Consider the following 13,739-nt stretch of genomic DNA (forward strand, 5'->3'; position numbering starts at 1 on the left):
GTGGTTAAGACTGTGTGCTCCCAATGCAGGGGGCCCAGGTTTGATTTCTGGTCAGGGAACTAGATCCCACATGCTGCAACTAAGAGTCCACATGCCGCAACTAAAAAAAAAAAAAAGAAGATCCCGTACATGGCAATGAAGATCGCACGTGTGGCAACTAAGACCTGTGCAGCCAAATAAATAAATATTTTTTTAAAAAAAGCTAAATCTGTAAAGCTTCTAGAAGAAAAGATAGGAGAAAATCGTGAGCTTTGGGGTAGACAAAGATTTTTTTTAAACCTGACACGAAAAACTCTAACCATAAAATAAGTAACTCACAAGTTGAATTTTCTCAGAAGAAAATACCCAAAATAAAAAATTTCTACTCATCCAAAGATATTAAAGTGAAAAGGAAAGCCACGACTCAGAGAATACATTTTAGATAATATATGTCTGGCTCAGAACTCATATCCAGACATAAAGAACTCCTATACATCAAAGAAGCCAATTTAGTGCCTGTCAATAGGCATTTTACAAAGAAGATATACAGGGACTTCCCTGGTGGCGTAGTGGTTAAGAATCTGCCTGCCAACGCAGGGGACACGGGTTCGAGCCCTGGTCCAGGAAGATCCCACATGCCGTGTAGCAACTAAGCACACATGCCACAACTACTGAGCCCACGCACCACAACTACTGAAGCCTGCGCACCTAGAGCCCGTGCTCCGCAGAAGAGAAGCCACCGCAACGAGAAGCCCATGCACCGCAACAAAGTAGCCTCCGCTCGCCACAGTTAGAGAAAGCCCATGCAGCAACGAAGACCCAACGCAGCCAAAAATAAATAAATAAATAAAATCTATCTTAAAAAAAAAAGTAAAAGAACGGCCATCATTAAAAAGTCTAAAAATAAGTCTAAAAATAACAAATGCTGGAGAGGGTGTGGGAAAAGGGAACCCTCCTTTTGGTGGGAATGTAAGTTGGTGCAGCCACTGTGGAAAACAGTATGGAGGTTCCTCAAAAAACTAAAAGTAGAGATGCCATGTGATCCAGCAATCCCACTCCCGGGCATATATCTGGACAAAACTATAATTCAAAAAGCTACTTGCACCCCCTCTGTTCATAGCACTATTCACAATAGCCAAGACATGGAAACAACCTAAAATGTCCATCAACAGATGAATGAATACAGATGTGGTACATATATATATACAATGGAATACTACTCAGCCATAAAAGAATGAAATAATGCCATTTGCAGCAACATGGATGGACCTAGAGATTATCATACTAAGTGAATTAAGTCAGAAAGAGAAAGACAGATACCATATGATACCACTTATATGTGGCATCTAAAATATGACATAAATGAACTTATTTATGAAAGAGACAGATGCACAGACAGAGAGAGCAGACCTGTGGTTGCCAAGGGGGAGGGGGGCAGGCAGTGTTGGATTGGGAGTTTGGGATTAGCAGATGCAAACTACTATATATAGGATGGTTAAATAACAAGGTCCTACTGTAGAGCACAGAGAACTGTATTCAATACCCTGTGATAACCATAATGGAAAAGAATATGAAAAAGAATATATATATATGTATAACTGAATCACTCTGCTGTACACCAGAAACTAACATTGTAAATCAACTATACTTCAAAAAAACACTAAAAGTAAAAAACTAAAAACACCTCACAAAATGGCACTTTAGCCATGTCAATTACTTCATCTTCCTTTCTTCTATCTAATACCTACTGTAAAAAAGTTTTTAAACAAACTTACTAAAAAGTTAAATCAGATTTATTTGAAATTTACCCCGAGTGGAGTCATAAACCGACCCAAAGGTGGCAGCAGAAGAAAAAGGTGAAACAGATGGAGTATCTTTTAGCTACTCTTGTTTAAAAAAAAAAATCATTTAGTAAAATGTCAGTTATCTGCTGAGGGAAATCTACACAACGTTTAACTCATTGAATTTTCTATTTACCAATGAGGCATAAATATAATATTAAAAACAGTAGAAGAGTTTGAAACTAGGTAGAGGTGGTGACCGTATAGCATTGTGAATGCAGCAAGTACTGCTGAATTGTACACCTTAAAATGTTTAAGTTTATGTTATATCTGTTTCGTCTCACTTTTTTTTAATGAATTTTGTTTTTGCCAGGCCATGTGGCTTTCGGCTTCTTAATTCCCCGACCGGGGATTTAACCCGCACCCTCCGCAGTGAAAGCGGGGAGCCCTAATCACTGGACCGCCAGGGAATTTCCCATCTCAATTTTTAAAAGTATTCAATAAAACAGTAGAAGACAAAAAAAGCTATGTGCCTTTGGCTGTATGTAAACTACACCTCCAATGGAACCCTAATGCATACAGCTAAAGCTATACTCAGGAAAATTTATAGTCATTAATATTTTATTAACAAAAATACTAAAAATAAAGGAACTATGTATTTAATTCAATAAACTATCAAACTAATGATAAAACAGAATTAACAAAGAGGAAAGTTGATATTAAGGAAGTAGAACACAAAAAAGAAAAATGAGTAAATGAAAATGGTATTTCTTTTAAGATATGAATAAAATAGAGCAACAAAATAGGTTTGCAAAAGACTTGGGTTCCATCAGTGGTTCTCGTGATTTTGTGTTTAAACTTTGGTGCTGTGTTCAACAAAACCGTAATAATTGGATTTGGTGCGGAGTTCATTTATTAAATTGAAAAAAATCCGTTGACCATCGAGATCCTGAAGACCCTGTTTTATAATCTGGCAGGAAAGCCCAAGTTTAAGAACTCTGATTTCAGCTGCTACCTGTCCTGCAGTTGCAGGTGCTTGGCCATTTACCCACATTGATTAGCTCATTCAGGCACGCGATGGCTCCTGCCAGTAAGGTGCTGTCCTCATCTTGGAGATGAAGTTGCCCCGGGGCCCCTGCTGGGATGTGGCTGTGAATTCAGGGTGACCCAGGAAGGCAGGAAGAAGCCCTCGGGGTTCAAGGACCCCGGAGGCGCCTCGGCAGGTGCAAACAGGCTCCGCGTGTCGGGAGCCGAGGCCAGAGGCGCGGTTCCGCAGGGCCTGCCGGCTAGAGCGACGCAGGTGTGGGCCCCGCGGCGGGCGGGCGGGGTGGGTGCGCTGAGCTCTGGCCAGGAGCGGGTCGGGGAGGGGGCCGGGGCCGGGGCCGGGCGGGGCAGGCGGTCGCAGCGCCCCCTGCGCAGACGGGGCAGCGGGCGCGCGGGCGGCGGGCGCGCGCGGGGCACAGCGGGCGCGCGGCGGAGCGGGAACGCGCGGCGAAGAGGCCTGCGCACCAAGGGTGCGGGAGCCATGCGGCGGGCGAGGAGCGGCGCGGCGGCCAAGCCACGCGGGCAGAAGCGGTCCGGGGCCTCCAGGGCCCCCGCGGCCGCCGCCTCGGCCCCCGGCGCCGACCGCGCACGGAGGCCCGCGGGCCAGGCAGGGGGCGGGAGCCGGGCGGCGGCGAGGCAGCCGTCGGCCAAGCGGCGGCCGCAATCGTCGCCTCGGGCGCAGGAGGCGGGCGCCGGAGAGCCGCCGCCGGAGCCGCCGCTGCCCCCGCCTGCGCCCGCGGCGCCCTCGGCGTCCGAGCTGGACCTGGGCGAGCAGCGGGAGCGCTGGGAGACGTTCCAGAAGCGGCAGAGGCTCAGCTTCGAGGGCGCCGCCAAGCTGCTGCTGGACACCTAGTGAGTGCGGCGCGGCCGGGCCGGCGCCTGTTAACGTCCCCGCGGCGCCCGAGCCGTGCACCGGCCGGACAAAGGCCTCCCCGCTCGGCCAGCGCCGCGCGCCAAGGCGGCGGCCTTCCCGCGAAGAGGGTCGGCCCGGCTCTCCGGTCCCCGAGCTGCTTTTGTGTTTGCGCACGTGTGTTTGGAGAGCGGCTGTGGGGGGCAGGGCCGGGGTGAGAGGCGCTGGGACAGTTCGGAGCCGCCCGGGAGGCCGGTGGCCCCTGTTACTGCGCGGAGCCGGGCGGCGGGGAGGAGCGCGCGGGCCGCTCGGGTTCGGAACCGCCGCGGGGGCCCGAGGGCCGGGGCTCCGCGTCCCCCGGGTTTGCCGCCGCGGGGCGCGGACCCCCGGCTCCCCGGAGGCCGGAGGAGGACTTCGGAGGGTCCGTGGAGCTCGCAGTGAGCTGTTAGCCCTGGGGGGCGCCTCGTCGTCTCCAGACGGGGTCCCTGCCCCGTAGCGCAGTTGTGCTACCGAGTAGTTTAGCGCCCTAAATATCTCAGAATCAGTCGTCTTATGCTAGAAAACCCAAGAGAAAACAAAGCAACCTAACAATTGCATAGCAACCTGAGGATTACTCCTTTTCTTGAGCAAAAATGTTCCTTTGTCCTTGTTCTGTAAGAAGTTCTCTTCATTAGGACGAGTCTTCTCAGAGATGGAATATTGGGTTTTCCGTGTGCTTCACTTTTTGGTTCATCATCTTGGACTATAGGCTGAACATTTTTCAGTATACATCATCATTCAGTGTTTTTGAGCTAAGGTGTGCCAGCTACTGCTCAGTGTGGGGAATATAAAGATGTCAGAAACGTAGAACGAAAGTTTTAATTTGTACTTTAAAACAAACTGATAAATGGCCAAGAAAAAGATTTTAAAATGTTGACATGAAAGGGTGAGATTTTTTTTAACTTATCAGATTAGCGAAAGTTACATACATTGGTTAAAAAACCAAAACTCAGTAAATTAAAAATATATTAAACAATAGTCTATGTTATTGTTAAAACATTATTGTACGGAAAATAATCTCAGGAACATAGAGCAAACAGTTAACTGTGGATCCCTCTGGGTGTTAGGACTTATGAGACTTTCATTTTTTACATTATCAAATGTTGTAATGTTTGCGTTTTTTGCCATAAGCATTATTTGTGTCTGCAGAAAAAAATATATCAAATTAACGGAGTCAACTTGTACAGAAACGTGAGAAAGCATTCAGTCTTGGTAACCAAATAAATGCAAAATAAGACTGCAGCGAGCTATTTTTCCTGTAATTATTGCTTGAGAAGGTTCAGTGAAATGTTTTTTCAATCATTACTGATAAGAGTGTTCAGCCCTTTTGGAAAGCAGCTGGATGATATTTATCAAATCTTAATGTTCAACGAAGGGCCTGACTTATAAGTTTTAAAAAGATTCAAGTTGTACGTAATGTGTACGGATAGCTCTGTAAAAAACCACGTATATGCAAAATACCGGAGGAGAATACAGCAGAATTACAGGAGCCTTTTGTTAACTTTCTCCGGACTCGTCAGGTCTCCTTTCTTTTTCATGGCGGCCTGTACGCCTTTATCACAAGTCATGTAAATATTCAGTTAATTTGTTTGTGGCTCCTATGGCCAGGACCACATCTGCTGTATCTTGTTTACTGCCTTCTCCCCAGTGCCTCGCTTGTAAAAAAATCTTAATAAGTATTTGCCATGTAAATAAAAACGTTCGGGTGGCTGGATTAGGATCCTCCACCCAATTCTCTTTTTTCCATACTTTGGAATGCTTTATTTTACAATTTAACAAAATAGAAGTGGAAAAAAGAGCTCACATACAAAGAAGGTACTGAATCCTTTTATAAAACTGACAGTGCCCCCTCAGAAGCAGGAACGCATCTGGTTGTCCCGTAAAGACTTCTGTCCCATCTTGCTTCTTTCTTTCAACCATGGCCTGACTATTCAGAAACCCTCATCTTCCTGATTTGTGTTCCCTTCAGTGAATACCAGGGCCTGGTGAAACACACAGGAGGCTGCCACTGTGGGGCGGTTCGCTTTGAAGTCTGGGCCTCGGCAGACCTGCACATCTTTGACTGCAAGTGAGTGCTTTCTCTTCCCAAGTTGCTTAGACGTTAGAAGTTGTGTTAGATGTTTTCATTAATGAAAAAGGTTTTAAAGACTGGGGGAGGCTAAAAATAACAGCCTGCTGTGTGTGACACTGCTCAGTCCTGCAGCACAGCCCCAGGGGATGTGGAGCAGGGCCCTTGACTTGTGCCCAGCAGAGTGCCCCAGAGACACCGGTGCAGGGGCTGGGGGCTGGCGGTGGGAGTGCTTCCCCAGAGACCTTGCGGCTGGGCACCGAATGAAAGGCCTTGAGCAGAGTCTTCGGGAGTTGGGTGAGGTGAGGTGAGGTCAGGGCGTACGCACCTGGAAGCTTGCCATGCCCCAGGCCACCTGGCCCCGTTGCTCCAGGTGAGGCAGGCAGTGCTCCCAGGATCGGTGGAGCGCCTGCTGTCAGCACCTCCCAGGCCTTGTGATAGAACAGGGTCTCCAGGCTCTGACTTTAGTTGGTGTGTAACTGGTTATGCAACAGCGTCCAGTCCTTTTGCCCCTTGGTGCTGTGGTGCCTGAGGTACATGTGAAGAATAAATAAATAAATACCGTGGGATTCCTCCCACGGGGAGCTGACCCTGCTGCTAAACAGTGCGGTCCAGATTGAAGAAGCAGCCCCTGGAATAAGTTAGAGGATTTTATACGAAATTAGAGTTTTTTAAAAGGTGGACTAAAACGGGGGGGGGAGACTTATATTTAATTCTGAGGATATGATTCTGAGGACCTGTTTGACGTGGAGCTGGGCTTTCTGTGATTTGCAGATGAGGACAGAGGGAAACCTAAGCTTCCTTATCCGTTTCTGGTGAGGATACCCCAGGGGCAGAAGGTCGTAGCTCTGCCTGCTGCTTGTTTTCTACTGTCTCCAGAATCCAGCAGTTCCCTTCACCGTAGTAAACCAAGGGTGGGCGGCAGGAGCGTGGTTCTCCGGGTCCTGGTTTCCTGAGGGGTGCGTGGCCTGCACTGCTGGCTGTGGGATCCGTGGGCCCTCCTGCACACACAGAGCAGAGGCCCCAGGCTGCTGGCCCTCCTGCACCAGCTGCCCTTCCTGGGATGGCGCTGCAAGGGGCTTCACCTCAAGGGTCAGCTGGCTCCTGGGACGGGGCAGGTTGGGCCCCGGGGGGAACTCAGAGGGTGCAGGTGGTCGTTCACAGTCCGAGGTCTGCTCTTGTCTTTCTGTAGCTGCAGTATTTGCAAGAAGAAGCAGAATAGACACTTCATTGTTCCCGCCTCTCGCTTCAAGCTCCTCAAGGTGAGTGCCGTGAGTGGGGCTTACAGGGTGCCAGGCGCAGGGGCCTCCCGGGCCGTATGCTTTCCCCTGTCACCCAGCTGTCATTCTCCCCTTTATATCGGGTTGGCCAAAAAGTTTGAGTTTTTCCGTGAGATGTTATGGAAAAACCCAAACGAACTTTTTGGCCAACCCAGTATTTTTGGATATATATTTGATATTACAGTGGAAACATGTACAAACACAGAGAATCAAAAATAAATAAGATCACCCAAATCCTGTCAATCAAAGGTAACCACTGGTTGTGTTCTGCTGAATATCCTTGCATGTTATTTTGGACATGGATGAATACATCTAAATAAATCGTGTGCTTTTATCAAGGTAGAATTTTACCTTTTTATCTGCTTTATAACTGACTTTTATCATTTCCCGATGAAAAATAAATGATTGAAAAGATTTTTAACTTTAGTATTTGGGGGAGTTTTCTGTGCTTGGTACCAGATTTGCAAAGTACAGAGTAGATACATACACGGTGAAAGGCCTCCCCTCCACTGGCCCTCATGCCCCTGGCCTCTCCCCACGCCTACAACTGTTTCGTAGTTTACTTATAGGCTTCTTGCTGTGTCTGTAGCATATTTCGTTGCATGAATGTACCACGAGCGACCTTCTACGTTTGAATTTCTAGGTTGAGTGCGGTGCTGTCGTAAACCTCCCTGTGTATAAATCTTTGACAGTTTAGACATTATGTCTTTGGATCAATTCTTCTGGAAGTAAAATCTCCGGTTTAAAAAAGGCTTCCGCAGGCTTTGCTCCCTGGGTGGGGGGGGGGGGCGGGGCGGGGCTCTGGCCTGTCCTCTGCTCCCATTGCCCCGCCCCGGGCCCGACAGACGCCTCGCCTTGGGCATCATGCGCAGTGCCTGTCGGGAGGGCTTCCCGGAACCACCTTTGGTCGAGTCTGCGCTCCTGGCCTTGGGGCCTCGGCATGCAGTGGCCCCTCGGTGAGTGTCTGGGAGGAAAAGCTGAGATTTAATTCCAGACACTTCAGGCCAGGGTGGCTCCTTGTCTGTGTCTGCCCTTGATCCTGGGGTGGGTGTCTGGTCGGGGTGGGAGCGCTGGCGGGCAGCAGACCTGCCCTCGCCTTTCCCGCGAGCCCCCCTCGGGTGCTAGCTGGAGGCTGTGGCCCCAACCCCCCAAGACAGGCGGCTCCCGAAGACACGCGGGCGGCCGGGATCTCACGGCTTCGGAGTTGGCAGCGCCCCCGCCATCCCACCGCCGTGGGCCTGCTTCTCTGGCCGCCCTGGCGTCTCGAGCTGGCTCTCTTCTTCCGCCCGGCCTGGTGAAGGAGAGAGCAGTTTTCCGTTTGTTCTTTAAGTACAAGCCTCCTTCCTTGATTCAGCAGTGTTTATGGGGCAGCTGCTGTGTGCCAGGCTGCGTTCCACTGAAACCCCGCAGCTGTCGTGGCAGACAGGGCCCTTGTCGTCTGGGACCTCACACCTCATGGGGGAGACAGAGGAACGGGACGAGGCCCGGAAGTGCCCAGTGGAGGGTCGGAGCGGGGCAGCGTGACGGAGGCTGGCCGGTGGCGAGTCTCGGCGGCTACGGCAGGCCCCTCTGGCGCTTCAATGCCGAGGCATGGGGGTCCTGGGCACGGGGCGGGCATGGCGCCGGGGGGCCGCTTGGCGTGTCCGAGGAGCTGCACGGTGGCCCTCGTGGCCGCAGGGTGGAGGTGAACCAGCGGACCGAGCTGGGGCTGGAGAGAGGCCGGAGTGGATGAGGAGACGGGTTTTGTCCTCTGGAGAGTGAACCCTGGGGAGGGTTTTAAGCGGGGCGGGGGACGACATGTGCTTCAGTCTTTGAAAAGCGCGCGGTGGCCGTCGCGTGCAGAGCGGATGGTGAGGAGGTGAGTACGGAGGCCGGGGGCAGCCGGGAGAGGGTGGCAGTCATGGGGACGGGCAGACAGTGGTCAATGGAGGTGTGTTTTGGAGCGGGTGGTTCTCGGAATCCAGGTTGTGCACGGCCACCGGAGGGCTCGTTAGACAAATCGCTGGGCCCCCTCCTGACTGTGCAGGTCTTGCGGGGCGGGGTGGGCACAAGATGGACGTTTCTCGCAAGTTCTCAGGTGACGGTGACGCGGCTGGTCCTGGGACCATGCGCTGAGAGCCGCTGCTCGAGAGGAAGGACGGGGTGTGAAGAGCGGAGAAGGAGGTTGGGCCTCCGAGCAGCTGGTCGCCTGGAGATGCCAGGTCCTGGGGGAGAAGCCAGCGCGGAAGGTGCTGGACTCACATCCGATTCTTGAGAAGGTTGGGGTGAAGCGTGAGCGGTGACAGAGGCGGAGCCAGGGGGTGGGCAGCCGCCCACGTGTGTGTCTGGAGTCGTGGGGTGAGGGCAGCTGGGCAGACGGTGCAGTCCAACACGCGGGGGCCCAGGACCCAGCACGTACAGGGAGCGGAGCGGAGGGGCCTGAGAAGGGTGGCCGGTGGGGAGGGAGGAAGAGCCTGCAGGGCGGGGCAGGTTCAGAGGGGCAAGAGTCCGGGGGTCAGGAGAAGTAAACGTTAGACTTGCCACGTGGGGGACACTGGTGATTTCTCATTGGGCAGGAAGACGGAAGAAGCGAGCAGGGAGGGTGAGTGTATAGCAGCGTCATGACGATGGACCACGCGCTGTAGCGGCCAGCAGGGTGGGGGTCAGGCAGGTGGACGTGTGGACACTATGGGACGGGGTCTGTGTGTCACCGGTGGGCCCTCGTGCTGAATGAGGTCCAGGAGGCTGTGAGCTGGCTTCTCAGGCCTCCCGAGGGTTTCCTGGGGGAAAGCGTATGCCCAGATAACTCTGCAAGGTTTGGGACCCCTTGGCTGTTCTTTGCGGCCTCCCTGTGGGGTGAGAAGAGGCCCCCCTGGGAACAGTCTTTCGATGCAGCTCTGAGGGCCTGTCTCCCGTGGTGGCCGGGGAAGACCCATAAAAAGTTCTGACCCTTCAGCCCCCCAGTATCTCCCTGGAGAGAAGCTGCTGCTTTCTTGGTTATTTCTTTAAAAGCACATGCCAGGATGTATGTATGCTTTTTAAAAGTAGGAATGTTAGTATGCTACACAAATTGTTTTAAACCTTGCCTTTGCACTTAACTTTGTAACCTTGGAGATTGTTCCCTAGTAGTATTTGTAAGTAGAACTGCCTTATTTTTTCCAAAACTTGCTGAGATTCCATATTTATGTCCGTCCGTGATTGCTCTAACCAGTCTTCTGTTGATGGACAGTTTCAGAGTTTCTAACGTTTAGCTTTTACAAATGCTGCATTAACATCTACATACAGCTCATTGGATAAAATACGGAATTTTAATTGTAGGATACATTTCTAGAAGTGGAATTGCTGTGTTAAACAATATGTGCATTTAAAAATTTTAGTAGCTGTTACCAAATTTATGGATTTACATTCCTGTGACTCATATCCGAGTGAGTGTTTCTCTACACATGCAGTATCGTTAGCTCGCTGTATTTTTTTTGGACGTAAAAATTGTATTAGCCCTCAAATTAACTATAACTTTCAATTACCTATAATACGCGTATATCTTAGGCTTCTGTTAAGGTGTTTTTTTTTTTTTACATCTTTATTGGAGTATAATTGCTTTACCATGTGGTGTTAGTTTCTGCTGTACAACAAAGTGAATCAGCTATATGCATACGTATATCCCCATATCCCCTCCCTCTTGTGACTCCCGCCCTCCCACCCTCCCTGTCACACCCCTCTAGGTGGTCACAAAGTACTGAGCTGATCTCCCTGTGCTATGCGGCTGCTTCCCACTAGCTATCTATTTTATATCTGGTAGTGTATATATGTCCATGTCACTCTCTGACTTCGTCCCAGGTTACCCTTCCCCCTCCCCGTGTCCTCAAGTCCATTCTCTACGTCTGTGTCTTTATTCCTGTTCTGCCCCTAGGTTCATCAGAACCTTTTTTTTTTTTAGATTCCATATATATGTGTTAGCATACGGTATTTGTTTCTCTCTTTCTGACTTCACTCTGTATGACAGGCTCTGGGTCCATACACTTCACTACAAATAACTCAATTTCGTTTCTTTTTGTGGCTGAGTAATATTCCATCATATATATGTGCCATGTCTTCTTTATCCATTCGTCTGTCGATGGGTGTTTAGGTTGCTTCCATGTCCTGGCTGTTGTAAATAGAGCTGCAGTGAACATTGTGGTACGTGACTCTTTTTGAATTATGGTTTTCTCAGGGTATATGCCCAGTAGTGGGATTGCTGGGTCGTACGGTAGTTCTATTTGTAGTTTTTTAAGGAACCTCCATACTGTTCTCCATGGTGGCTGTATCAATTTACATTCCCACCAACAGTGCAAGAGGGTTCCCTTTTCTCCACACCCTCTCCAGCATTTGCTGTTAGTAGATTTTCTGATGATGCCCACTCTGACTGGTGTGAGGTGATACCTCATTGCAGTTTTGATTTGCATTTCTCTAATGATTAGTGATGTTGAGCATCTTTTCATGTGTTTGTTGGCCATCTGTATATCTTCTTTGGAGAAATGTCTTTTTCTGCCCATTTTTGGATTGGGTTGTTTGTTTTTTGATATTATAGCTCACTTTTTAATTTTTGCCCCGAGTGAAAACTACCTCATCGCAGTTTGTGAGTGTGGATATTTCACAGGTTAAAGAGAGATGTGTTTTCCCCATTCCTCTGAACTGTCTGTTCACATCCTCTGCCCAGTTTCCCGTTTGTGTTCTCCATTAAGGAAATTAGCCTGTGACGTCTGGCAGATGTTCTTTCCTACTTGGTCCTTTGTAGATGAATTTGAGTCCAGTGAGTGTGTTCTTAGGACCTTGAGTTTGGGGACACGGGGACCCAGTCGCCCGGTTTAGGCCGGGGATGCAGGGCAAGCTCGAGGCCGGGGTGTTCTGTGTACAGCTGACGAGGGAGAAGCCCTCAGCTGTCACACTCCAGGCTGACGGGTCTCTGGGCCGTGCAGTTGGGGCCCCGACCTCGGGTTGGACGTGACTCCGGGAGCCTGGCGAGTTGGGTTTCCCCATTGAGCCTTTTAGACGATTTGTCTTTGTAAACAACAACTGAAGCTCCTTGTCTGTGTCCCTCAGGGAGCCGAGAGCATCACCACATACACCTTCAACACCCACAAGGCGCAGCACACCTTCTGTAAGAGGTGCGGCGTCCAGAGCTTTTATTCTCCCCGCTCCAACCCCGGAGGCTTCGGTGAGTGAAGGGGGCCAAGCTCAGGGCACCGACGCCCTGCGGCCACGCGGATGGGAAGCTTGGGGAGGGCGCTCTGGTGTCACAGGCTGCCTCCTGCCTGGCCAGGCCCCTCACACGTGTGTGAGGAACGGGGCTCACCAGCAGAGCTCTCTCCTGGCCCTGGCCCTTCCGAGACCATCCGGATCCTGACCCGCATTTCCTGCCGCTGAGGGAGCTGGACTTTGCTGGGGCTGACGGTGGAGGGTAGAGAGAGGCCGGGGGCCTGGGGGCGGGGGAGGGAGTGAGGGAGGCAAGAGTGAGGGGCAGGGATGATGCCAGTAAAAAAAACTGGGTTTGTTCAAACACAAGCACAGAAACCCCAAGCCCGTCTTCGGGTCCTACTTAGATCTGGGGGCAGAGCATCCCACCTTAGACAGTTGTCGAGAATGACACCAGCCGCCGTGCGAATCGGGTGGGACGTAGCCGTGGAGGATGCTCCTGGGATCCCGGCCCCGCAGAGACGCAGCCTCCAGAGCTGCAGTGGGGCGGCTGCGACAGCCTCGAGCCTGGTGGTGGGGGGGGGGGGGGCCGAGCGCGTGACATCACCCTGCCTCCCCCCTTCCCCCCCACTCCGTTCTCCCCGTAGCAGCTCCCGTTTCCTCCTCATCTGTCACATGGAGAGTCTTTCCTGCTGACCTTCCTGTACGGATGGGGAGGTGTTTATTGCTCAGAAAGCTGCCCCTCTGAGCCCTGGACCAGGCCTGTGAAACCTCCAGGCTGCCAGGCGGAGGTGGTTCTGGGCTCGAGGCCTCCCCCGCCTTTGTCCTCCCAGCTTGGTACTGAGTGAGGTCCAGCCGCGAGTCCCTGGCCCCCATCTCAGAGATGGGGGGAGTGGGCCAGCAGCAGGGGCGCAGGGCCCCTCGTAGAGCCCACTTCCTGCGACACCTGCGGGCTGGGTTGGTCTGAGAGCCAGCCTGCTGCCGGGTCTCACGCCCCCCTGGCTTCCCTGTAGGGATCGCCCCCCACTGCCTGGACGAGGGTACCGTGCGCAGCGTGGTGGTTGAGGAGTTCAACGGCAGCGACTGGGAGAAGGCCATGAAGGAGCACAAGACCATCAAGAGCATGTCTAAGGAGTGAGCCCCTGCCCCCTCCCGCAGGAGGGCCCGTGGCCGCCCCCATCTCCGCAGGCGGCTCCGGCGCCAGTGTCTTCAGGCAGCTCTTGTCCTCCCTCGGCTCAGATTTTGACATAGGCTAGCTGACACCCTTCTATCTCTTCCCGACTTTTGTGTGATCTTTTAGAAAAATAAATATTTTTAACATTAAAGCAGTTACTGCGGTTTATCATTTTCTCTGTACGTTGATTTTGCCGCTGAGGCCAGTCACCGAGCGGCAGGTGTTTACTGAGCACTGTTCTGGCGCCTGCAGCCACGTCGGGAGGGAGGGGTCAGGAGGCAAACTTAGGGGCTGTTAGAAACGCGTCACGGGCCACCGAGCTGGGAAGAGAATGAAAGGCTGGTCGTGGGAGACTTGCGGGGAGTGTGATTGG

The 13,739-nt window shown here is 51.5% G+C and overlaps 1 protein-coding gene across 1 annotated transcript; it reads left to right on the plus strand.

The window, feature by feature from the left end:
* The first annotated feature begins 3,285 nt into the window (after positions 1-3,285).
* CENPV (centromere protein V) lies at positions 3,286-13,513 on the plus strand. Its single transcript, XM_065897666.1, has 5 exons — positions 3,286-3,656; positions 5,663-5,761; positions 6,954-7,023; positions 12,100-12,214; positions 13,206-13,513. The coding sequence occupies exons 1-5, from the start codon at positions 3,286-3,288 to the stop codon at positions 13,328-13,330; spliced, it is 780 nt and encodes a 259-aa protein (XP_065753738.1). The 3' UTR covers positions 13,331-13,513.
* Positions 13,514-13,739: the final 226 nt, after the last annotated feature.

The sequence above is a fragment of the Phocoena phocoena genome, chromosome 19 (assembly GCF_963924675.1).
Source record: "Phocoena phocoena chromosome 19, mPhoPho1.1, whole genome shotgun sequence".
Taxonomy (NCBI): domain Eukaryota; kingdom Metazoa; phylum Chordata; class Mammalia; order Artiodactyla; family Phocoenidae; genus Phocoena; species Phocoena phocoena.